At 38.8% G+C, this 27,805-nt stretch overlaps 1 protein-coding gene across 4 annotated transcripts; it reads right to left on the bottom strand.

Moving 5' to 3' along the window:
* Positions 1 to 357: 357 nt before the first annotated feature.
* Positions 358 to 27,666, bottom strand: LOC131243428 (barley B recombinant-like protein D). Of its 4 annotated transcripts, none has more exons than XM_058242790.1 (4): positions 27,404 to 27,666; positions 27,144 to 27,285; positions 2,816 to 2,989; positions 358 to 1,859 (listed from the first exon to the last, which is right to left on the bottom strand). In XM_058242790.1, exons 3-4 carry the CDS (start codon positions 2,882 to 2,884, stop codon positions 924 to 926), a joined length of 1,005 nt encoding a protein of 334 aa, XP_058098773.1. In that variant the 5' UTR covers positions 2,885 to 2,989; positions 27,144 to 27,285; positions 27,404 to 27,666; the 3' UTR covers positions 358 to 923. The 4 variants fall into 4 exon arrangements, with proteins under 4 accessions (XP_058098773.1, XP_058098775.1, XP_058098772.1 ...); XM_058242792.1 differs by having other exon boundaries at positions 2,816 to 2,981; XM_058242789.1 differs by having other exon boundaries at positions 27,174 to 27,285.
* Positions 27,667 to 27,805: the final 139 nt, after the last annotated feature.

Raw genomic sequence — 27,805 nt, 5'->3', positions numbered from 1 at the left:
CCAGAGGTCCATACCACCCATTAGCCAAAGGAAACATGTTTAGTGATTAAATTGATTTTTTTTTCTCGGTGTAATCTTACCTAAAATACTCGTGAATATATAAAGTAGCAAAGGAACCATGTTTCCAAAGCAGTCGAAGGCTGGGGGTAGACATCCTTCCCTCTTATTAGGTCCAAGACTTTTTACTCTTTTTTTTTTTCTGGAAAAATAACTGCTCCAAGCAAGTGTTTCAGTTTGAGTCTACCAGTCAATCAGAGGAAAAAGCAGCATGTTCGCCCTTTTGTACCATATGATTTTCTTGTACCATCTCAATGAGGATCCTTATAATGTGAAAAAAAAAGTCTCAATCAAAGATAAAAACCAACAATCATCCTGATGAAATCAGTATAAAACAACGATCATAACAGCAAAAGCTCGTCTTAGTTCATTTGAAGCAGTTCCAATAATTTCCAGCACTAAAACCTAGCCCTGTTACATAAATAGGAAATATGTACACATCAAGTACAACTCTGTAGCACCGCATTTTATAAAGAGCGGGTTCACCCTGTGTTTTTTCTTTTTTCTTTTTTACTAACTTTTTTTTTAACCCTTCCCTAAGGATATTTTGAGTAACGATTCACATTTCAAGGGTCCATTTCAATGTAAGCAACTGAGAGCTAAACCCATCCATAACCCTTCTCCATTTCTTCACCAGCAGCTCTCATGTTCGCTGCAAAGCCCCATTTCCCCACTAAGAAGCCAAAAATCCCACATAAAAAAGAAATGAAAGCCACTTACATGCAACCCCCCTCCCCACAACAAACAACTTGCATCTTTTCTTTCATAATAACTACAAAGATACAAGACCCCTGACCAGAACATCACCAGAACACTTTGGCAACAGCCTTGTGTGATTTTGAGGTGGAAACACATAGGTGTGTTGGTCACTTGATGGTGATATAGCGATTGGTACCGTGCTTGGCCCAGTGGTCCTTAAGGTCCAGAGGGGTCGACAAATCGTGGCCCTCTGCCGCTAGCCTGCTGAGCAGCTTGGTGAAGGCACTGCCACTCATCTTCCGGCCACCCACACGGGCATGACGCTTGTTGGGCATGACCGGCAGCGGATACATGGACATAGTGGTCGTGCAGCAAGCAGATTGCCACCCTCCATTCCCCCACTTGTAGCATTGTTGTGGGAGGCCGGTGCACGAGCAAACTGGCACCGGCATGGTCGAGTCGTCAAAGTTCACTTGGTTCAAACCCAGGTCCTGATCCTTCCATTCATGCTTCGTCACCGAGAGCTGCTTGTTCAGATCCTCACCACCAGTCAGCTCCTGACCCTTCCAATCGAGCTGCTTGGCTCCAGGGACTTGCTTGTTCAAGTCTTCACCCCCTCTCTTACCTTTCCTTGCTTTTGATGTCTTCTTGGTCGTGAATTGGCCCTTCGTCTCCTTCCTCGGACGTTTGGCCCGCCGAGGTTTGATGGCCTCATCAGTAGCTGCCGAGATCGGGTAGGCCTCACTGCTTATATGCATCTCTCTTGGGTGGTAATGAGCATCAGCCATATGCTGTGGGTGGTGGACATGCTTAGTTCCACGTGGGAGCCCACACCCTGGAGGGCAGGTTGCTGGCCCACTGCCATTCATGGCATTTTCCCGGGCATACTCAAGGGCACCAATGGCAGAATCGCGTTCCATCAAGGCATTGTTCCGCTCAGCAAGAGCGGCATCACGCTGCAAGATCGCCATGTCTCGTTCAGCCAAGGCCGCCTTCTTCTCGGCAATGGCTAAATTCCGTTCCTGGATTGCCGCATCCCTCTCGGCAGCGAGGGCAAGAATTTTCAGGCTATGGGGGTCCTTCATCTGATGTTGGGGGATCCACTGTAATCATCCATGGATAGGATAGTTAGTAGGGAGGGATAAAGGGGTAATGCTCACTATTAAATAGTGCAGTTTGCTAAGCACAGGACTCCATGCATGTAGTACAACGGTCCAGTTATTCATACCAGTGTATCTGATGGGCCTCATCATGGATGAGGGACAAGTAAGAAAATCCCCCAGATTTGAAGACCCTAACCCTTCAATCAGTGGCCTAAAAATGATTAAGGAGAATACACAAAGTCCATAACGTAACAGAGAATAGCCCAACAATCAAGGAGTTGAAACCTTCCAATTTGGGAGGATACAAAGGCCCCTCACATCAATGACAGAGCCCATAAATCAATGGTTTCGAACCAAACCATAGTTCCACATGAACAGAACGAGCAGAAGCCTATAATTCCTCATCAGTACAAGCATTTACATACACACTGTTTATGTTGCTGAGGTTGCTGAGATGACAACGTTAGATATTCTGCTTGATTCATTTTAGGCTGGAAATGGCTGGGCAAACCAAAGCTTGTCCATGTTCAACCTACAGGCTGAGGAGCCTAGGCCAGCCCAGCCCAGCCCAGCCCACTAAGCTAATCAGGCTCAGGCAAGGCCAAGGGCAAGGGCAAGGGCAAGGGCAAGGCCAAATACTCGGTTCATAGTTTTAAATTAGTCGGGCCAGGATGTGCATATTGGCCCTTTAGGCAGAAACATGCCAGGTCCAGCCAAATTAGTTACTGGACCTCGACGATCATCCTAAAACAGAATGAACTCGGGCTGGGCATGGCTGAGCACAGGCCAGTCTCAACCCTACTCTTTTTCCTTGGTAGGCAAGGATCAATACACGTCTTGTATTAGATTTACCCCTTGTTCATTTCTTGTCATATGTGGTCTAATGTTATATAATCGAGGTGAGAATGAAACATTGCGTGCTTTGGATTCTCTGTCTGCCAAATTCTTCTCCATACCTGATGATGGACCCCTTTGTATTGATCCGCTTTATGTCTCCCATTTTCCCGCTGCCCGCCGTCATCCATATCACATGCCCTTTTCAGCAATCAAGGCAAGGATAAGTCGTTGGGCCCCGATGAAGCTTTCTCGTCAAGTGCATTCAGCAAGAAACCAACTTTCAGACTGAGATTCTTAAATTCAAATTAAAAAAAAAAAAAAATTTAAAAATTAAAAAGAAGAAGAAGAAGACAATTAGATTGAGCTGCGAAACAGGGACTGGCAATTCAGGAAAAATAAAACAAAGCAATTCAAAACAAAAGAGGAAAAGCAAAAATGGTTAGCATGTAATTTCAGTCCCAGGATAGTACATTTGTTTAAAGTTGTTCCAGAATAGCAGACTGACTTTACCAAACAGAGTCCAAAATTTTTCTGGGAATTCTTGTTCTAGCCTTTTTGTGTCCAATTAAACATTTTTTCCAATATCCCGACAACCTAAAAAAAAATAAAAGCTTTACAGATCTGATTAATTTGGATTATAATTTGAAGGGGATGATTCATCAGGTGAATAGTTGCAACGGAAGTTCCTACTCTCCCCAACACGAGTTTTCCTAAAAATATGGATGTAAACATGAATGGTATAATATGCATGGTGACACAAAGAAGGTGCCATAGGGCCATGATCTACTGCAGCTGGTGTTTCACAGTATCAGCCACAGATAGTTGATGGTTATGAGTTATGACAACGGCAAACATAATCCTAGTAGGCACAGCAGTAGTGTTACCCAGCCTATTGACGGTGGTGGTTTCAGAACTGATGTGATGATGCTGACCAAGAAAGGTAAAAACTGAGATGCACCTGATCATGGTTGTTGAGATGACATCTGTCTATATGATATGGAATGGGGTGAGACGTGATGACTGCAGGGAAAGCGATGCAAATGATGATGGTGATGAAGATGAATACCCCAAGAAAAGTGGAAATGGCACTGCACCCACAGGATTGAGGCCAGCAGGTGAGCAAATGACATGTGGGGTGCACCCTACTTATAAACAAGAATATGGAGGAGCCTATGGGCCGTATCACTATGAAACCGTAACGAGAGCAGCAAAAGTATGGACTAGTATGGAGGAGCTGGACATATGCAGCAGTTGCAATATCATGTAATCTCAAGGTGAAGACAGGAGCTACAATCTACATGGATACAAACTTCCGATATGGAGAGGGAGGACAGTATCAATACCTAATAGACAGAAATGGAGAAAATGATGGTTTCAACATGCAAATCCATGTGGTATTGAGGTTGTTGGGTTTAAGTATTGTCATGGCATTGGCCAACAGTTGGACACAATGCAAGTGTAACCCAAATTCATCCATGGACTGATGTTTTTCTTTCTTTTATGAATATCTCAAAATTTTATTTGGAAAAGAAAGGATTAAGAGAAACAAAAACAACAGGAAGAAGGCAAAACAAAACGAAGAGCACAACAACACCCAAACAATAATGCTGCCCATTTTGAGGTGCAATTATGACTTACGTGGCAGGCACCATCCCATGAGCAACTAAGAGGAGATGAGGAGCCTGGACTATGAGGAGGTCATGTTCAGAGACCTCATCTCACTGCAACAAGGAAACTGCACAGTCGAGGAATACACTAAGAAGTATTATGATCTGACAGTCCGCTGAGAGGTAACTACGCATGAACATCAAGTTGTAACCTGTTAATGAAACGGGTTGGAAGGGGAGCATTAAAGGGAAATGACCCAAGTAGACATCATAGCATGGATAAACCTTTGTTTTTTTTAGGTGTAATTGAAAACTTTTATTGTAAAAAGAGAAAACTAGACATACAACAAGACTATCTCCAACCAACAATGGAGATAGAGTTAATACAAATATACAAACCCCATTTTTTGCAAGACTATCCACCTGATCGTTGGCATCCCTATTTACCCTATTAAGGGTCACACAATGATCACCCATGAGATCGGCCAACTCGATAAGACTTGATTGCATAAATGAGCCTTATCATATAATGGTATTTGCAAAGCAGCCACTGGACCTAGTACTCCACAAAACTATCACTGCATACAATCGTCAGCCCACTCCCACAGCAACTAATCGCGGCGGTTAATGGTCCACACAAAAACAATGATTCACCATGACTAACTGATGTAGAAAGAATAACACCTACTTCATGTGTGGAAGAAAAGGACATTTTGTGTCAGCCTTCCATAAAAAGAATTTATATTGTGAGGAACTACAGCAAAGTCATATCCAAAAGAAGAGCCAATCTAAGTCCAAGAGGAAGCCGCAATAACAGATGTTGAAGAACTAAAACTTGAGCCTCTAGAATATCGCATGGCTCCTACATTTATTGTGAGGATTTTAACCGCACATAAAGAAGCCTAAATAGAAGATTGGATTCACATAAACATCTTCCATACACGAATGGAGAGTAAGGAAAACAATGCAACACCTTAATTGATGGCAGAAGTACAAATACAGACCCACAGAAGTTGGTCGATAAGCTAGAGGTTTAGGTGGAGAAGCACCCAAGGAGCAGAGAGTCAAATACACGCTGGATTGTGTAGGTAATCGATGTATGCACTCTAATATACAGCCATTGTTTGGTTAACCACTTAATGGGATCACATTACACCAAGTCTGGTTCGTGTGATGCCAGCCCCATGAGTCTGCCATATCTTATTAGGACACCCTTGGTTTCTTTTACACCAAGTCTGGTTCGTGTGAGTCTGCCTACATGTACCTCTTCATCCACAACAAGAAGATCATTTTGAAGAGAGATGACCTGCTACAGGACTAGGCAAAGGCCTTTATCTTGATTCATGAAGAAATAGATGATAGTGACACAATCACACCAGTAGAAATTGCAATGAAAAATATCAGTGCACATGATAGCACTGGACAAGTCACACTACATTTGGCAATAATTATGAAGACTTCATGGAGGACAATGCTTGCAAGAGATATAAGAGGAAGAGAACATAATCCTTTGGGGATTGCATTGGAGCAACCAGTGATTTAAATATCGGTATAGATGCATGTATCACAGCCTTGGGAAACGGAAAATATTGGTATTTCATGGGAAATATCAGATGTATTGGGGAATGTATCGCTGTTTGATGGAAACATTGGGAAATGATGAAAATTTTCAATGAAAACTTAAGATATGTTGAAAGAGACATGACTACGCACTTAAAATTCAAAAAAAAATATTAAAAATAAAAAATAAAAATTATACACAAAAGTTTTCTTCGTATATGATGCAATTATATCTTAAACTAGTTCATATAATTCACAAATAATACGATATAAGTATAAAAACATATTCCCCCAAAATAAATTTAAGAGAATGATTTTTTGTGGGGTTTTTTACTTCTTCTTTTTTTTCCCAAAATTCCTGTAGGGGAATGTATTACAATGTATCGCTGATGCATTTCACAATGTATCGCCATGCATCGCATGTATCTATGATGCAAGGAAATTTTATAAAGGGTTTAAATATCACAATGTATCAATATATTGCGATGCATCACAATATTTTGTGCAATACAAGGGAATTTAATAAACCCCTGTATATTGTATCAGCCACATGCAATATTGATAGTATCGGAGTCGCAATGTATTGATATATCACAATATATCAGCAATACATCATGATATTTTGTGCAATACAGGGGAATTTAATACCCCCCTTGTATATCATATCAGCCACATGTGATATTGATAGTATCGGCCAACCCGATACTATCAATATTTAAATCACTGGAACCAATGAGTGAGACTTCATCACGAACTTCAACCAAAGGGAAGAAGATGACCCAGGAAAATTGGGGTTATGTATTAACATTGGCCCCAAATTCATTATTGAGTTCTCTCCAGGAAAGGGAATTGATGCATCCAAACTAAGTACTATTGCAACCCAATTGAAGATCAGGCCCATTGTAGGGTTTAGATTAAATGATCAGGCCCAAGCAAGGGTCCATATTGAAGATTAGGCACATTGAAGGGTCTATATTGAAGAGCTGGACACATCAAAGGTCCTGATGGAAGATGAGGAACGAATTGATGGTCCAATCAGAAACAACTCGGCCGTGGGACCCACAAGTTCAACTGGGCAATATTATTAATGTTTTACTCAACTCATATAAGAGAAACAACCTCTAGCACAAACTGTACAAGCTATACACCATGTGGCTGTGTACATACTTCTACTTATACAAGTGCCTTTAGAATAAATTGGCAACTAATATGTGGGCCAATAGGATGCTATTGTTGGATTTGTTTATAAATGATTCCTTCTAGAAGATTCCTAGTTTGCTTAGAGGTCTATGAAAAGGCCTACAAGACTACACATATGAACGCATGCTATGAATTTGATCATACAGTGGAAGTTTGAGTTAGTTTCTCTGAGCAACAGTCTGCCTTCTTGGGGGAGTTCTATCGTTATTACTGAATGGAAAATATGTCCTACAATGTTTCAACATCTGATACGCTTTACACTGAAATTTTAAATCTCTAAAATATCTATATTGAGAAAAATAATGGAAAGTGAATTTAAAGATAATTGACCTAGACGAGTATGCCACAAGTATACTCTTCCCTTACTGATATAAATGACTTTGAAACAAAAGCAAAAGACAATTTTGTAACGTGGAAATAATGCAGCACTAAGATAACTAATGGCTAATAGATTAGATAGAAAAGACCAAACATTTACAAAAGACAAAGGCGGAGTAAACTGATACACCCTTCCTGGCGGCATTAGAAAAGGATCCATCAGCTAATCTTATACCACTAGAAATAAGAGAATAGAAGACAAAAAACCATCTTTCTTATCTTTCATATGATCCGAACACCTAAATCTATAATCCAAGATGTTGAAGGATGGGACTGGAAAACATGAGCATCATTGGTGATGGAAGTGATAATTAGCTGCTCGGTAGCACATCTAAATGAGAAAAATGAAGGCAATGGGACTTTTCGGGCAGCCAACTATGACTGTAACTCATAGGCAAATAGCTAGGTCCCTTGCGTCCAATATTCGTTACCAAAATTGAGAGGAATCTCCCCCTCAACTGCATCTGTGTTAGTGGCGACACAGTTCAACTTTGGACACAGGTGAGGACGTAAATCCCAACAACATTCCTTGGTGTATCACCATTTTCCACAAAAAGTATATTTCAACTTGTCCCTTTCAACAAAGACACTAATACCCAGCCCGATCCTTTTCCAAAGCCACTTGGCTTAGTTGATCTGGAATTTGTAACCAGGGCAAACCTCTCATGAGCAAGGTATTCAAATTCGGTTACGTAATGGTAACAGTCATAACCGTTACGCATTACGGGTCGAAACGGCCGTTATAGAAAAACAGGCCGTAACGGCCACATAACGGTCCCGTAATGGTCATGTAACCGTTTTTTCAAAAAATAAAAAACAGCCGATATGGGGGGCCATAACAGCCGTTACGGCCCATATCATAACGGTAACGGTGGTGGCCGTTACAGCCACCGTTACCGTTTTGGAACACCTTGCTCATGAGTAGTTTGAACCATTTTGACTTGAATATTGTAGCTCTCCTACTAGCCTCTCCTTGAATATAGTTATATATCAATTCTATCAAAGGCAAAGGTTCCCTCCCAAGAAATTGCACCCTTTGCAACTCAAAGTCAGGGTGAAGTCCAACCAAGAACTCAAAAATCATGTGTTGTTCTGTTTGTTTCTTAGTATCTTCAAGAGTGTGAGCAAGTAGCTAACAATGGTCTAACTCTTCCCATTTTTGTCTCATTGAGGACAAATATTCTTCTACAGACATCTCTCACTATAACAAAAAATTGGTTATTGCATGGTGTAGTTGATTAACTCATCTCAAATCATCAAAAAATAAAAACTCATCCCAAATCATCACATAGAAATAAGTTACGGAAACAGTATCCCTTATTTCCTTTGTAGTTCTAAAAATCATAGCCATTACTAATGTTAGGCTGCATGTTATAAAGAGGCCATGATCACTGTCAGATTGTCACTTTCCTAATCCTTGCGGAATAGATAACCTGCAACGGGATCCTTTTTCTTTACAATTATTAACCCATTTTTCTACTACCGAAATACATCTTAGTTGATTGGGAAGTAATTCCTTCCATCTGATTTAACAGTGATAATTACCAATCCGAGACGATCACTGTGAACTATTTCCCATCAATAACATTGTCTTTTGATCACTGCTTGTGGTACCATCTGCCATTTCCAGAAACTATATAAAGGTTAATGAATATATATAATATATTTTTATTTTTAAAAAAAAAAACACTAAAAGGGTTATACAATATATCCGGTGTGGAAATAGGCCAACATTTCTATTGGCAAATAGGGGGTTTCCAAGTCCATGCCCAACTACTTATCAATGTTTTCAGTATCGACAATATCGGGCAATATATTCGACAATATATCTTGTATCCCACCCGTGCGATACGAAACACGCAAGTAGTGCCAATATATCCCACCTATTCGATCTGGCGAGCATTTTCAATCTTTCTTTTTCTTTTTACTGCAAATCATGTTAAATCAATGTCAAATGGTTACAAATCCATGATTCTTCATGTTTTGCATGAAAAATAACGGATTTGGAGGAGATGGACCGAGTTGCGGAAAATTAGAGGAAAAAAAAAATCAATTTCTCATAAATCGGTTGCAATCTGTGTCCAAACACAAAATCAAACATGTATGTAACTTGATCTAGTGATTGTTGGTGATTTGGGGATTTTTTGAAAAAAAATAATTAAAATATTAAATTTTAACTTTTTTTAAATTCAACTTCAAGTAGCTGTTAATTGGCCACCATTTCAGAGTATTCAAGAATTTATGATGAGATCATCATCGTATACACTCTAATTTTGGGATTTAGGGGAAGATGAGGTGATTTGCAAAAAATTAGAAAAAATTTGAACATTTCCCCCCTTTTTTTTAAATTGAAGAGGATGAGTATCAATGTTATGTTAGAGAGTATCTTCATTGATCTCATTGCACCATGACCTAAGCATAGTATTATTGGTTTGTAGAGCAGTAATACTATGCCCACCCCCATCGAGATGGAGATGATGATTTTGAGCCACCTCGTAGCTCTATGTGGGTCTGAGGCACAACCACACATTATTCACAGGTATATTTCTAGTCTTCTACTTCTTTTTTTGCCTTTGAATGTATCGCCTGTGTTTCCAACATTTAAAAATTATATGAATGAACTTCGAATATATTTGCATAAGTTCAATCAAACAACGCATAGATTTGGACCCCATGCTAATGAAACCTATTATGTGCACTTGGTTTTTGTGATGTTTTGAATTCAAGGTGTGTATTGATGTCTTTTTTAACAATCCTTGAAGTTTCATTGAAAAATTCGACCATTTTCCCAATGTTTCCCAACAATAGTGATACATTACGCAATACAACCAATATATCCCATGAGATAACCGATATAACCCATGCGATAACCGATATGCATCCGTATCCCAAAGGCGCGATACATTACGCGATAACGACGTGGAAAACATTAGCACTTATCACTTCTTGGGTCGTAATTGCTATCTTATTAGGTTCAGCCACTATAGTTGTTCAAAATCCACAAACCGTTCTATAGCAAGCACTTATACCATCATCAGATCTGACCAAATTATCCTTAAAAACACGAAACCACACTCTTTTAGATCAAGATGAGTTTCTCGTGTTGCTTGGAAGCCCCAAATTGGCTTGTTCTTGCTACTGAGGAGTCCACGAGGACTAGCCAATCTTTTGAAGGGCCTAGGAAGATCAGGCGGCAATGCTAAGAGACAGTAAGGTGATACTGCAACAAGAGGAACAACAAGGCCTTTAAAAATGTGTTGGAATCAACAAACCAAGTATTGGAAAGAGCTAATGGAAGGATCATCTCTTGGGCTTCTATGTTAAAGGAATTCATGGGGGTTCCAAAAAGCAATCTGAAGAGAGGACAGATGGAGGTCATCAAGGATGATTATTCGTGCCTGGATTCTTCATATATTTTGGACTCCTCTCTCCAACATCTTTTTGTTTGGAATTCGCTTGCCATGTAACTTAATCCTATTATCATGAATTTGCATCTTCAAAAAATAAAAAATGTTTAGCATATTAAACATAAAAGTTAATATGATTAGTATTTGGTACTAAATCTTTTCCTTTTGAAGTCCATACTACCATAAGCTAAAGATGTCCAAGACTTTTCTCCTACTTTTTTATGATCTTTTCCTGACTTCAAGAGTAGTTTGATGAGCACTTATTACATTTCAAAAAGAAAGAATTCCGTAACCTAGTCATAAAGATTAAGTTGATCTAGAAGTAACTTGGTTTAGATACAGGTTAGTAAGGTTAAGAAAACTGTTCTCATGATTCTTACAGGACAGTTATTAAGTGTTTGAGGTTAACTATGAAAGCTGAATGAGTAGTTTAGAGCTTTGTCGCAAGAACAGTCTACTCCAGCTTTGAATCACACTTTAGATATGTTCTCACACTCCCGCTACCTTGCTTTTTTGCCTCGCTAATATTTTAAAATAGATGCTTCCCTACTGCAACCAAATCTGTTGTTGCTTCCTTTCACACTTCAACTATAGTTTAGAGTTGCATTTTACAATGTACAGAACTTTCTTTCTAGAAGCTTACACTAGATTCCTACAGAGAGCAGTACAAAAATGTCTGCATGAAATATACACAAGGATGTACTCACCATTGTACATACTAATAACAGTGAGCTGTATAAAGATGAATGATCCACGTGATACGAGATCGAGGCACTCTTCTGAGAAAGAATAGCCTCCTCAATTGGAAAGAGCTACAAATTGAATCACAATCCACTGTGAATAGTTTTTTCCATTGAAAAAACTAAAGTCACTATTTGTCTTTAATAGTTGAAAACAAGGCTTTAGAACATCCTAAGATGAATAAAAAGGCTTCAACAACAATTTTCTACTATATTAGCCATAATCGTCAAAATCCTACAATTTACAATGGGAGTCAAATCTTTAAGCAAAATCCTACTATTTACAACCTGAATCCCACTTTGAATCCCTTTTAGATGAATCCTTCCATAATTTGAATCCTCCGATACAATTCAAATTATACTTATTTCCTAATTTTAAAACTTTTTACTTAGCTTTCATTTTATGCTTAAAGTTGACGGAGCTTTAAGAATTGTTTAAAAAGAGCCAACTACTTTATTTTATTCTTTATAATAGATTAAATTATGCATCTTCTGTTCAACATTTAACTGTCAAGCTTTTTCTTATGATTTCTTACTTTTTAACTGGCCGAGACACCAAATTGGTCTCTGACTTATCCGGAATGTTTTATGGATGCTTACGACAATGTTGACCTATACGTATTATGGTAATGATGGTTATGATTTGACAACTTAAAGACACACTGTTGTCACAATTGTACAATTTGCAATTTGAATTGTATAATATACACACCAATACAAATTGGAGCCCCAAATCACAAAATGCAATAACCATATGAATACCATACGAATCACAAGATAATTGTGGACTGTGTAACTAGGGCCCCAAATTACATAAAAATCAATTTTCTTTACATATTTTATACATTTTTTCTTCTTTTTTACCCTTTTGCTAAACATGTAATGTAAAAGGCCTTCCTCTATTAAATATCCTCATTTTTGTCTTTTGAGGAGGGGGGGGTGGCGTGTTTATTTTCAACAAGCCAAAACAAAGAAATCAAAATACTTTTTTGTCACTGAACAGATAACGTTAAGAAAACCAGATGAACAGTCTATTTCACGCTCCGTGGTGCAACTATAGTTGAAGAAGAAGAAGAAGAAGAGACCAAACCAAGTATGTGTATGGACAATGAATAAACAAATGACACACTGATTCCGAATCTCTCAAGTTCAAGACCCAATTTCTCCATACTAACCACACATAAGCTGCCACTTTCAGGGAAGCCCTATAACACACCATCGAGGAAGTCAAAGCTTGCCTATCTACCAATTGTAGAGAGCAAAGCAAATTATTATTATTATTATTATTATTTTAAAGGTAACACTACCAGGGATTAAACCTTGGATCACTCACACACAGTACACTATCTCTACCGGCTCATCTAACGAGCGGGAGACGAGCATATTATAGAACAATCGAATTGAGAATCGGTCGGATCTATCCTTGCGTTGTCCAAGAGCATTACTAATTCTTCAATTTCTTCGTCAATATATCCCTTCGGCACTGGGGTGACCACACCACTGAATTTTTGCTAACTGACAAACACCTAGAGACGAGAATGTCAATATCCACCGCTAGACGCGTTAGTCTTAGGAATTCATTCTAGAGGGTGATCTCACCCACCACACATCCTTTGAAAACTGGACTTTTCCCCCATTTCGAATATTAAACCCAATCCCCTCCTTAGACTTCAATTTCACACTCAAGAGATGAGACCCCTTTCCACAAGCCAAACGCTCTATACAATGAAGAGTCCCTAATCCACCATCCTCATTCCTCGCAAATATATTTAGTTGATGTTATCTCTCTTCCCTGATCCACCATCCTCATTCCTCGCAACTATATTTAGATGATGTTCACTCTCTCCACAAGGACTCTTCCTCTGTCCCCAACCTCCACCACCATTTCCCTAGCAATGCCAAATTCATAGACCTCAAATCCCTTGGGGGTTGTTTGGATGCCTGTATTTAGGTGTATTTGGAGGCAATTGGGTGTAAATGCACCTTTTTGGTGCATTTTGTGCCGTGTAATTGGAGGTAAATGGAATTAGTGGTGAATGAAAAAGTTACTTTTTGGTGTGTTTTGAAATCCCTTCGTTTTGCCCTAAATTGAGTGTAATTGGTGTGAAATGCCTTTTTTTGCTCCCTTGGAGAGTCACACGAGTAAACAAAGGTGTCGTTGCGCTCCTCACATGCCGTCCACATGGCACATTGATGATACTCCCAAACAATCCAATTATTAGCCGCATCACTAAAATTACACCAATAGAATGATCCAAATCGTCCAAAAGCTGATCATTTATATGGATGGTTAGAAAACGTTAGCGTCACTTGTTTGTGATCCTTACATTTGTGGCCCACCTGAGGCTTGGAATTTCCCCTTTTTTTTGCGAAAGTATATATTTCAATGGCCTTATTACAATCATTCTATCAAATATCACTTTTTTTAACGATCTATCAAATATCACATGTACACTACTTTGGGATATTAAAGCTAAACCATCTATCAAATATCACATGTACATTAATTTGGCATACTAAAGCTGATTTAGTTAATCAAATTTAGGTTCCTATGAATATATTGAAGAATCCCAATGCATTCCAATTACACCAAAATACAAGCATCCAAATGTGAATATTTGGATTCTATTGCATTTCATTCATAGGCTATCAAACACAGTTGAGGATTCCATTTACACTTGATTCGAGTGTAATTGGGAAATGGATTCCATTTATCTCCATTTACAAGCTCCCAAACGAGCCCTTATGTTAAACCTCATTTATATGGCTTTTAAACCTCCTCCCACCCTAGTAAGTGAAAGTCCAAGGTGTCCCGTATCGGTATGGTTGGCGTAACGGTGCCCTCCGAAACCGATACGGATACGGGGGTGTAACAGCGATACGGGGGCGTAACGGCCCGTAACGACGCAAATTTTTTTCCCAAAAAAATATGAAAAAATATGGATTAAATCCGGAATATTCTAAGCATTCCAAATATGCATTCATTTATAAATTGGAACATGTTTATGGTGGTGTAATGATCCACTCTTTGGTGAGAAGTTGTATCGGACTGTCTGATGAATTTATGAACCAGATAACCTGAATTTGACTACAAAATTCATATATTTAATTTTCTAACTATCTACTATCAATGATAGATATATTAGAATGAATGTCATATGAAAATATCTTACATTTAGGTGTTTGCAATTATTTTTGAGGGCCAAAATTCATGCGTAAATAGAAAAAATATATATAATATATATATAATGGCACCCCAAATATGTAAAATGCACATTAACATGTTCTACTATGATTAACACATCATATGGCATCATAAAAACAGCAAAAGAATCATTAAAAAATGATTTTTCGAATTTTCAAAAAAAGGGCCGAAATAAATACATAAATAGAAAAAAATATAAAAATATATATAAAATGGCACCCCAAATCTGTAAAATGCACATTAACATGTTCTACTATGATTAGCACATCATATGGCATCATTAAAACAGCAAAAGAATCATTAAAAAATGATTTTCGGAATTTTCAAAAAAGGGGCCAAAATAAATGTGTAAATAGAAAAAATATTAAAAAATTTATTAAATGGCACCCCAAATCTGTAAAATGCATATTAATATGTTCTACTATGATTAACACATCAAATGGCATGATTAAAACAGCAAAACAACCATTAATAAATTGCATTTTCGAATTTAAAAAAAGGCCAAAATTCATGTGTAAATAGAAAAAATATAAATACCTATTTATTAACAAATTTCTGACCACAAATGGCCCAAATGCATATTAATATGTTTTACTATGATTAATAACACATCATATTCTATGATTAAAACAACAAAACATTCAATAAAAAGTATAAAGACCTATTTTTGACGAATTTCTGGAAAATGGCCCACGGGGCTTCGATTCAAGAAAATCCTTAATATAATGTGTTTTTATCTCAAATGGCAAGCCAAGATTGGTCACAAATAGTAATAGAAGGATTTAGTAAGAGTTTGGAAGAAAGTGGTTTCAAAAAAACTGAAAAAACAGAGCTTAAAAAGAAAAACAATATGGCCGTTATTTGACGATACGACCCCGAAACGCGTAACGGTTCCCACCGTTACCGTTACGTATCGGCCGTTACGGCCAATACGTAACCGTTTTGGCACACCATGAGTGAAACTTCTTCTTATCTTCTGCGCCTCACTACAAGAAATCCCTTCTAAGCCTTTCTAATCGAATCAACACCAAATTCAGGCATCTAAACAGAGACATAAAGTAGAGAGGCATATTTGAAAAGAATGCTTTAATAAGCATGACCTAACCACCCGTCAATAAGTATCTACTTTTCCAGCTTGACAGTTGCCTTTCGAATCTTTCTACCACTTTCCCACAAATGCTTTGCGACCTTCCCAACGCAAATGAGAAGGCCACGGCAAGAGGAAGAGAATGAACACGCCTTGCAACCGAACACCCCAATCAACTGCTCCACCTCCTCCGTCAACATCATGATCCCCAACATTTCACTCTTTGCACCACTTCAAAACATCTTATTACCATCCTCTATCCACCATATCTGGATCCACATTGCAAAAAATAAGCATCGTCGACAAATTAAATGTGAGACATGGGGTTACTACTTCTACCAACCTTGAATCCACAAATTAGAGCTACCTCATGTCCTTTCTCCATCATTCTACCTAGAGATTTAGCTACTACAACAAACAGAAACGAGGATAGAGGATCCCCCTACCGAATGCCTCTCGAACTTCTAAAGAAGCCTTTTGGGGAGCCATTGATTATAATAGAAAAACGAGCTTATCAAGTGCACTCCCTCATCCATCTCCACTTCTCGCTACATCCAAGCCAATCTAGCATGCAGTTAGAAATTCCTAATCGACGTAGTCATACGCCTTTTCGATGTCCAGTTTACACATTAAACCGTTCTTTGTAACACGAGTCAATGCATTCATGAGCAATGGAAGCACAATCCAAAATATTTCTTCCTTCTATAAATGCACACTGGTTCTTGGAAATGATACTTCCCAAAAACACCCCGAACATGATGGCTAAAGTTTTTGCAAAGATCTTGTAAGGGCCATCTATTAAACTTACAGGTCTAAAATCCTTTATGCTTTCAGCGCCAGACACCTTTGGGGTAATGACTATAAAGGAGGCTCTTAAATCAACTGACCACCTACCCCTCTCAAAGAACTCTACCATGAAACTCATAATTTTGCCTTCCGCTATATCCCAAAACACCAAGAAGAAAGCAATCAAAAACCCATCTGGGCCCAATGCCTTGTATCTTCCTAGCAAATCCACAACCTCTTCGTAAAAAGGTCTCTCAAGAGACTTTGCTTGCAGACTTAATGACCTACTAAAATCCTTGAATCCTTTTTCGATGAATTCTCTGATTCTATAATTTGAACCCTGTAGTTTACAATTCAAAGTATACTTTTTTTCTTAATTTTTTAACTTTTTTATTAGCTTTCATTCCATGTTTTAAATTGGTGGGGGGAATCATTTAAAAAAAGCCAATTATTTTATTTTATTCTTTATAATAGATGAAATGATAGATCTTTTGTTCAACATTAAAGTGTCGAGCTTTTCTGATTATTTCTAACATTTTAACTGGTCTAGACGCCAAATAGGTCTATGGATTATTTGGAATGTTTTTATGCATGGTTACAATCATGTTGACCTATATGTATTATGGTAAGAATGGTTAAGATTTGACTTCAACTTAAAGACCCATGCACAACTATCAGAAGCGAATGATTTGCAATTTGAATTGTATCGAATACATATAGATACAAATCATCGCTCCAAATTGCAATGCAATAATCATATGAATATTATACAAATCGTACGATAATTGTGGACTGCATAATTGGGGCCTCAAATTACATTTAAAAAATCATTTTTTCAATTTCTAATACATTTTTTCTTCTATTTACCCTTTTTTTAAACATGTAAAGGACCATTCCCTATTAGAAGTCCTCATCTTTATCTTTTGAGAGAGAGAAGATATGGGGATTATGATTTTTTAAGGGAAAACGGAAATTTTATTAGAGGCCTGCCAACAACAGCCTGCAAGAAAAAAAATACAAAGGGAACAAAAAGAGGGGGGAGCCAAAAGCTCACCAAACAACCAAGAGCATAAAAATAAATAAATAAATAAAAACCCACTCATCGCCCAGGGTCTTTACAAGGGTCCCCCATTCAATAACAACAGATGAAACATTAGCTATGACCACTTCAATAGACAGGGACGAATTTTGAAAGCAACATCTATTCCTCTTGGCCCATGTCCCCACCAAACCACTAGAAGGGAGATATGCCATTGGGTCCCGTCCTCAACTTGAAGACCCTCCCTATGCCAAGCAAAGATATCAAAATATCATTTTCATCATTGAACAAAATCAAATGTCGCTTTTTCCAATGTGATTCTACACTCGAGAAAGGTAAAGGGAACATAAATTATTAAAGGATTCTTGTATGTTTTTAAGGTAAATTTCTTAAAAGGCAAACAATAAAACAAAAGATGAGAATCCTTTAACACCATCATGATACTAATGGGAAATGGATGATTGATATTTTTTTTCTGGTTTATTTATATTTTTCAGATTTTTTCATTTTTTTTTTTTTAATCAGAAGAAAACTTACAATTTACTATGAGACCTGCAATGCAATACGATTTAACCCCGATTACAATTGCAATAACATACCGATTTTGACAAAATTGATATCAGTATCCGTGGCCATAGGTGTGAATCATTCAACATGCAAAAAGACCCTACACTCAATAGAAGGGGTAAACTTACACGATGCCTTGTCTTGAACAAGAAAGAACCTAGGTATTCTCTATGGGCAATGGGCATAGTCTGAAGGCATTTACGAGCATGCTTTTGATGTCCATGAATGTAGACATACTTTTAACCTTCAATCATAGAGTACCTCTTGCGTACGCCTCAAGGGGAGGTGGAAGAAAAAGGCCTTTTGGTTTCTTCAGTCTTAATTAGATGAGACCTGTGAATTACAAGGCATAAGCCTCGTTATAATGTACGTTGGAAAAAAAAAAAGGCTTTTCTTTCTACTTTTTGTTTTATTGAGCAATTTTAGCTCAACTCCATGTATTGGGTGGCAATGAGTCAGGTCGGCTACAAATGATCCATGTTAGTGGTGGGTGAACGGTGGACCCTATACTAGGGCATGTGCACGTGAGATCCCATGCTTATTTAAGCCCACCATATTTGTATCACAATTCACAAGCTTATTTAAGCACACCACATTTGTAACTTGTGGAGCATGAGTTGGATACAGATTATTAAACAATGGCTCTGGACCACTTAGGCCATCAAGCAAAACTCACCCCAATTGGATGATTCCAACCATCGAATCAATGGCCTGCAAATGGATGGTCAAGACAATTCAAGAAAATAGGTATGATCACTAATGTAAACTTGGTGGCCCCCAACTTGGATTTGATTATAATTTCTTAGAATCATCTTGATCAAATAATCATAAACATCCAGTCTGTGGCAGGGAAAAAATGAGCGGGGTATAATAAAAGGCCACTTGGTGAACAATCATTTGTGCCATATTTAATGGACTGTCTAGAATCCAGATTCATTGACTGGTTTGTCAATGTTCCAAATACAACTCCATGCAATCTAATTTAAAGTGCTATGAGAAGGCTATGACTAAGAATAAATAGTTTACTAGTGTCCACTAATTAGTAATTAATGTTCAATATTTTTAATTACATATTCATTTTAGTTATTTATTGCATTTCCTTATCAGAAATATTTCCATTATGGATAAAAAATAATAATCAATTATGTTAATAGATTATAGAATCACGCATCCTGCCGTCCAGCATACCTTGCACATGTACATCCTTTACAATTTATTTTCAATTCCAGAATTCTCCACTTTTTACCAATTTCCATATTTTAAATTCTTTTAAAGCTTATGCCACTGCCTCTTGGGGTTTGACCGCCTTAACCATGCTTCGTGCTTTTAAAAATATTGCCAAGAATAACCAGGTCCAATGAAGAACAATAGTCCCGAAGTAGCATAGTCAAAGAGTCCAGTCAGGGTAAGGGATCACTCTCTTCCCTGAGACTTGAAATCTAGACCTATGTGGATTTTGAGGTTTAAAGCCCATTAGCTGTGTAGAATTGCTAGTGTCTCATGCCGATTGGGTGATAGAATTCCACTTGTGATCATGTAGGGAAGTACATTAAGATGATTATAGCTAGGGGCTATGGGTAGAAACAAAATATTTCCCATGCCCATATCCTAAGAATTTGTATTTAAGGTATTAGTCATTGTAGATCCCTGACTCCTCAATACTTATAACCGTATCAAGGTGACCCAAATACAACTTGGGTGCAAAATCTACACATGGAATCTACACTTACAGGGATTTTGAACTCTAAATCTGCTAGTTTTAAACACTTTTGGTCAATCATGCTTCTAGGAAAAGTCTAGGACAACAATGATTATGATGATCGTGAATCATATTGGCTTGTTTATACAAGTCAGCTTGTTACTTTGTTAGGGAAGTATGGCAAACATTTACATGAATGAGCTTGTAAGAAATAAAGAATACATGACGAACCCATGTCCTAAGAATATGGATTTAGAGGATTAGTCCTGCTGGAACTCCAACGTACTTGATATCCGTACATTCAAGTAGCATAGCTTCTGCCAAGTTGCCCAAATACAGCATGGGTGTAAATAGGTGCTTAAAACTTCTGTCGAATTGCAGGGTACAGTTACATGCTGCCCATTCCAGACTACAAAAGTAAAGCAGGCCACTGCCCTAGTAAAAGATACTTCTCAAGGACAGCTAGCATAACCACATGCACTTATCTTTGCCTTAATGTTTTCTAGGGGATTTTGATCTTCAATGCTTTGTGGATTATATTAATGATGCAATCGTCCCACATCCCACACGTGCACGCTCCGCATGTGTGTACAAGAAAAGGACCACCTTCCTTTTTTAGCCATCATCACTTTCCATTTTTCTCAAATCTCTAAATTAGGAAATCTGCTCTTTCTTTCATATCTTTATTTTTAGGCAGGGTATAATCTTAAATATTTTCTTACTAAGTATCTTCTTATTTTAGGTATTTCTTAATTATAGAATGCTTTGTTACTTAAGTGTTTTCCTATTTCATAGATTTTTAGATTTTATATCTTTTATTACGGATTGTAAGGTTGATTATAAATAGGACCTATGTCCTATGGTAATACTCTTTATGAAATTTTCTTATTCTCTATGGTAAATGTTGAAGGGGGGGAAAGTGATCTCTAGTTCTAGACTAGAGAACTATTGAGCTTGCTCACAGTCTTCCATTTGTGATCTCTAGCATCCGGCTAGAGGATTGTTGGATCATTCCCACAATCTCTTTCTTTTCTTATTGATTTATTTGCTTTCCCTTTTGGCTTTGCATCAAATTGGCATTAGAGCAAGTTCTACCCTTGGAAAAATTAGAAGGTAATTTTTTCCCTAGCTCAATCTAACCTTTCACCCTTCCCCTTCATCCATCTGTCATCTTCTCTTTTCTTTCCTTTTTTTTCCCCATCTCAAAATCACCAAACCCTAACTCTACAAAAAAAAAAAAACCTCTTCCATCCCTACCACATCATAATCCCGTCCCAACATATCAATTCCTTGCCCTTCCTCTCTTTCCTTACAAATAAAAAATAAAAAAATTGCTTGCTCACCAAAGTCAGTTGTCTTATGCGCCGCACTAGAAGAGGGATGATTTACAATCCTGAGATGGCCACAGAACCTCAAGAAGAAACTATCACAACCCTGCAACAAGTGGTCGATTTGATCACAAAACGAATGGATAACCTAGAGTCCCGTTCCATAGCCAGAATGAATGCTTTAGAAGGACGTATTATTATTCTCGAAAACACGAGCAAGGAAATCAATCCAGACCGCCAAACATCTATAAATGACCCTGATGGAGAATTGGAGTTGGGATATGTTGACTCAAGGCATCCTGCTCGGAATGAAAATTTCCAAGACGAAGAATATGACCCTGGCTATGGGGCCCAACAACATCACTATGCGCAACCAAGAGCCAGGGGGATGAACAACCTCCGACGGGATCATCCAATTTATCCCGAAGGAGGGAGGAATATTCACACTTCGGATCCTGCCAAGCACATCAAGATTGAGATTCCAGATTACGATGGTAATTTGGATCCTATAGTGTTCAATGACTGGCTAAAGTTGATGGAGCAATATTTTTGTTGGTACGAAATGGAAGAAGTTATCAAGTTGCGTTTCGCTACCTTGAAACTTAAAGGCATAGCTCAAGACCGGTGGTACGCCATCGAAGAATATCTACAATGGTGTGGCCTTCCTCCCGTAAGCAATTGGGAGGAAATGAAAGCAAGAATGAAGTGAAGGTTCCTGCCGTTAGATTACGAGACGACCTCTCTTCAAGAGCTCCTCACGCTTCAACGAGACAATCTAACCGTGGAGGAGTACACACGGCATTATTATGACTTATTCAATGCTGCTTAACAGAAACGGGAAGACAACAAGTGACACATTATTGTAATGGGCTACAATTCGAGATTCAAAGAGAGGTGGTAACTGTTCATCTCAACAGCATAGACAATGCGTATCAAATGGCCCAAAAAGTGCAAGACCAGAAGTTGATGATAAGGCGCAGAACCTTCAAGGTGGGAGTTATGCATCCACTCATTCCACCACTAGTGGCTCCACTTCATGCCCACAACCATTCGTGCCCCGCACTAACTTACCTCGGGAGTACAAAATTGATCAGAACTCTGCCCAATCTGCTTCCAATCATCTTCCCCGAAACGGTGATACCAAGGGAAAGTCTATTGCAGTAACGTAAGGAAGGTCGACCAACAATTGCTTTAAGTATGGTGGGCGTGGACATTATGCGACTGAGTGTCCCTCTCGCAATCTCCAATTTTGTGAGACAAAGACTTCATTGCAGACCAAGTGGAAGATGAACACGCAAATGATCCAAAAGATGAGTAGGAACTTAAGGAAGGCCTCGATGGCCAAAATGAAAACAAGTTATCATTGGTGGTCAGAAGGATTCTAACATCACCAGAGGAGGAGGCCTAAGAAGATTGGTTGCGAACGAATATTTTCCATACACGGGTATCGTGTGGTGGAAAGGCTCTCAAGGTCATTATTGATGGAGGCAGCAACATGAACGTGGTCTCACAAGCATGGTGGACAAGTTGAAACTGAAACCTCGAACACATCCCAAGCCATACAAGATTGCATGGGTGAATGACACGTTCATCCTTGTGACTAAGAGGTGCTTAGTCAACTTCCCTTTGGGTCATTATGAAGAATCGCTTTGGTGCGATATCATTCCAATGAAGGTCACACATATATTACTGGGGCGCCTATGGATATATGACAGGGATGTGACGCACAATGGTCTCAAGAACACACATAGCTTTATATACAAAGGAAAGCCCATTACTCTTGACCCTATGAAAGATGACGAACTTGAAGAGGCAAAGTCGGCTTCCACAGTGTTGAGCACGGCCCGATTCATGGAGGAGAGTCATGAACGTGGAATCATGTATGCTCTGGTAGGATGCAAGATCGATCCAGTCGATAATGTTGTTGTTCAACCGCCCAAGATTATGGACATTCTGTCCCAATTTCAAGATTTGGTCCCTGATGAACTACTTAGTGAGCTTCCACCCATGTGCAACATTCAACATGCTATTAATCTGGTACTTAGAGCGCCATTACCAAATCTTCCAGCATATCGAATGAACCAACAGAGCATGTAGAACTTCGTTGACGGGTGGAAGAATTATTAACAAAGGGGTTCATTCGTGATAGTCTTAGCCCGTGTGTTGTGCTAGCGTTGTTGACACCAAAGAATGATGGCAGTTGGCAAATGTGTTGACAGTCGCGTCATCAACATGATAACAATAAAGTACCGTTTTCCCATTCCGCACCTAGATGACATGCTAGACATGTTGGCAAATGCTACAATTTTTCAAAAATTAATTTGCAAAGCAGGTATCATCAAATAAGAATTCGTCATGGCGATGAATGGAAAATTGCTTTCAAGACAAAGGATGGATTGTATGAATGGTTAGTTATGCCATTCAGCTTGACGAACGCACCTAGCACATTCATGCAGATGATGACGCAAATTCTACGACCATTCATTGGCAAGTTTGTCGCCATATACTTCGATGACATCCTCATTTATTGTCATTCACAAGAAGATCATCTAGACCATCTTCCCCAAATGATGAGAGTACTGAGCCATGAGAAACTCTACATCAATTTAAAGAAGTGTACCTTCATGAGTTCTAGCGTAGTCTTTCTCGGGTTCGTCATTTCAGAAGAGATAAGGGCTATTGTTGAATGGTCTACTCCCGTAAACATCCGTAAGGTTCATAGTTTTTATGGGCTTGCGACGTTTTATCGAAGGTTTATTCGGAACTTTAGTTCCATCATGGCGCCAATTACTGAATGTATGAAGTTCAATCCATTTGAGTGAACTAAAGCAGCAACAAAGGCATTGCAAGAAATCAAGTAGAAAATGACAGAGGCTCCAGTTCTTAGGCTTCCTAATTTCGAAAAAGTGTTTGAAGTTGCCTGTAACACATCGCACGTAGGCATTGGAAGTGTTCTTAGCTAGGAAAGACATCCGATGGCCTTTTTAGTGAGAAACTCAATGCGGCACGAAAGAAGTATTCTATTTACGATGTGGAGTTTTATGCTATTGTACAAGCTCTAAAGCATTGACGTCATTACCTCATTTATCGAGAGTTTGTGCTCTATTCTGATCACGAGGCATTACGTTACTTGAATTCTCAGAAGAAGTTAAGTGCTAGGGATGCTAAGTGGAGTGTTTATCTTCAAGAGTTCACCTTCAACCTCAAACATCGCGCCAGTATTGAAAATAAGGTTGCAGACACCCTCAGCCGAAAGTTGCACCTTTTGTCTACCTTATCAGTTGCCGTTGTTGGATTTGAATAACTTAAACGGGACTATGCCACAGATGATGATTTTGGAAAGGTATTTTCAACACTCATTTCCGGTGCACGTATCGAGTACCCAAGGTATAGCTTACACGATGGGTACTTATTATTCGACATGAGGTTGTATCTTCCTAAGAGTTCCTTACGAGAGCTTGTTATACGAGAGCTTCATTCGGGGGGCCTAGGTGGTTACTTTGGTATCGATAAAACGATAGCTCTGGTTGAAGATCGTTTTTACTGGCTAAGTTTAAAGAAAGACATCGGGATCGTTGTTCGTCAATGTCGAGCGTGTCAACTTGGTAAAGGTAACAAGTAGAATACTGGTCTTTATACACCATTACTTATGCCAAATGCTCCATGGGAAGACATCGGTATGGATTTTGTCTTGGGATTGCCTAAGACTCAACATGGCTATGACTCTATTTATGTTGTGGTTGACAGGTTTTCAAAGATGGCTCATTTTATCCCTTGTAAGAAGATATCGGATGCCATGCACATTGCCAATATTTTCTTTAAAGAGGTGGTTCGGCTACATGGTGTTCCTAAAACCATTGTATCTAATCGTGACATCAAGTTTATGAGGTACTTCTGGCGCACCTTATGGTCTAAGATGGGAACTAAGTTGAAGTTCACAAGTGCGTATCATCTGCAAATAGATGGGTAGACTGAAGTCGTAAACCGTAGCCTTGGGAATCTACTTTGATGTCTGGTTGGTGATCATATAAACTCGTGAGACATCGTGTTACCACAAGTTGAGTTCGCTTTTCTATGAACCGCACTACAGGACTCTCTCCTTTCAAAATTGCAACCGGAATGCGACCGCGACAACCTATCGATTTAGTCCCACTTCCTAGTGTGACTCGATCGAGCCAGGACGTTGAAGCTTTTGCACAACATGTTAAGGAGATACATGAAGAAGTTAGGCGAAAGATCACACCCTTAGTAATGAAAATTACAAGGGATATGCAAATATTTGATGACGTTTTGCACAATTCCAAGAAGGAGATAAAGTCATGGTGCGACTTAAGCCTGAGCGGTTTCCAGCAGGCTCTTATACAAAGCACCACTCCAAAAAGGCAAGTCCTTGCCACAGTTGAAGAAGCTAGGTGATAATGCATGCCTAATCAAGCTGTCACCTAAAATGAAGATCAGCCCCATTTTTAATGTGGAAGACCTTACAATTTATCTTGGACATCATACAAACGAGAGCATGGAAGAACAAGCTATCTAGATACCTGAGGTACCATGCCAGCTCGAAGAAATCATCGAGGATTTTTAATGTGGAAGACCTTACAATTTATCTTGAACATCATACAAACGAGAGCACAAAAGAACAGGCTATCCAGATACCTGAGGTACCACGCCAGTTCGAAGAAATCATTGAGGACGTGTTGAATGATCAGATAGTTTCCACACACCAAGGGGGGTATCAGAAGTTTCTTATCAAATGGAAAGGTCGACCAAGGTCCGACAGCATATGGATTTCAGTAGAGGATTTCAGGCGCATCAACCCATAACTATATGAGGAGTACATTGCCATCAACTCAACAAAGTCGAGTTTTTTCAAGCTGAGGGGGAATTGATGCAATCGTCCCGCATCCCACACATGCACCCTCTGCACGTGTGTACAAGAAAAGGACCACCTTCCTTTTTTAGCCATCATCACTTTCCATTTTTCTCAAATCTCTAAATTAGGAAATCTGCTCTTTCTTTCATATCTTTATTTTTAGGCAGGGGATAATCTTAAATATTTTCTTATCTAAGTATCTTCTTATTTTAGGTATTTCTTAATTATAGAATGCTTTGTTACTTAAGTGTTTTCCTATTTCATAGATTTTTAGATTTTATATCTTTTATTACGGATTGTAAAGTTGATTATAAATAGGACCTATGTCCTATGGAATAACACAAGCTGATTAATACTCTTTATGAAATTTTCTTATTCTCTATGGTAGCTGTTGAAGGGGGGGAAAGTGATCTCTAGTTCTAGACTAGAGAACTGTTGAGCTTGCTCACAGTCTTGCATTTGTGATCTCTAGCATCCGGCTAGAGGATTGTTGGATCTTTCCCAAAATCTCTTTCTTTTCTTATTGATTTATTTGTTTTCCCTTTTGGGTTTGCATCAATTAACCATGAAAGAACATCAGATTACAGCTCTACCCATTAGTCTCTAACGTGAGAAGGGAGCGGACAGAAAACACTCCTGCCTCTTTTATCCCACAAACCTTTGCCGTGGGAATCATGAAGTTCCCGCTCTACCCATTACTCCCTAACAAAAAATGGGAGCGGCAGAAAACGTTTCTACCTCTTTTATCCTATAAACCTTTGTTGTGAGAATCATGAAAGACCACCCACAGAATCCCCACTAATTTTTTTTCAAAATGCCCAAAAACCGGTAGAAGGGGCACTGCCAAGAAAAAAAAAAAACCCTAGCGCATTAATCAAACATTTACACTTCCAATCTTCCATTAGAAATGAACCAATTATACAAAACAAGAAACAGCAAGAATCCCCAAAAAACGAAAACCCCAAACGTACTGATTTCCAGAGGGGTGGACGAGCACTCACCACCACCGTCAGTTCAGAGAATCGGATCCTTCCAAAAGCCATAGATATCGATTAGTTCGCAAAAAACACATCACAGCTAGGGTTTTGAACTCGATCGGAAGCGCGAATGCCGCTGCAACAGGGAGATTTCATAAGGCGATCTTGTTTATCATTTTTAATTGACGAGGGAGAGAGAGGAATATAAAAATGAAAGAAATCAGAACAGAAATTGGAGTGGAGAAACAGCTTACCTCAGATGATGAATGAGAGAGACAGAGATTGAAAAAAAAAAAAAAAAAGAGGGATTTTGAAGAGAGATATCGGAATTGCAAATGCTCTTTTTTCTCGGTTTTTAAATATGGTCTTTGGATGAACGTTTGGAAAATCTGGGATTTTGTAGTTGTGATGAGGGGGTGCTGCTGTTTCTGGTATCGGTACGGAGAGGTCTGGTTTCTGTCTCGTTTTCGTTTTTCTCTCTTTTTTTCCAAACCCTCTTTTCATTTTTCCTCCTTTGTTTGTTTATTCGTGAAGATGATACTCGCGCGCCGAAGGGTGTGAGAATCCCACTCGCCTAAGGGTGACTATGGGCCGGGTAGCCCACCCGAACTGTCCTTGGACTGGGCTTGAACCATGGGCCGAGCCTAGGCCTTACA

Source organism: Magnolia sinica, chromosome 4 (assembly GCF_029962835.1).
Source record: "Magnolia sinica isolate HGM2019 chromosome 4, MsV1, whole genome shotgun sequence".
In the NCBI taxonomy this organism is placed as follows: domain Eukaryota; kingdom Viridiplantae; phylum Streptophyta; class Magnoliopsida; order Magnoliales; family Magnoliaceae; genus Magnolia; species Magnolia sinica.
The sequence above is the reverse complement of the archived record's forward strand: the minus strand, read 5'-3'. Positions and strand labels throughout refer to the sequence as shown.

Excerpts from the sequence above, each read along its gene's own strand:
- LOC131243428 (XM_058242790.1), bottom strand. The coding sequence starts at position 2,884 with ATGGATGACGGCGGGCAGCGGGAAAATGGGAGACATAAAGCGGATCAA. Across the intron at positions 1,860-2,815 it reads ACAAAGGGGTCCATCATCAG|TGGATCCCCCAACATCAGAT; the intron begins GTATGGAGAAGA and ends GGATGATTACAG.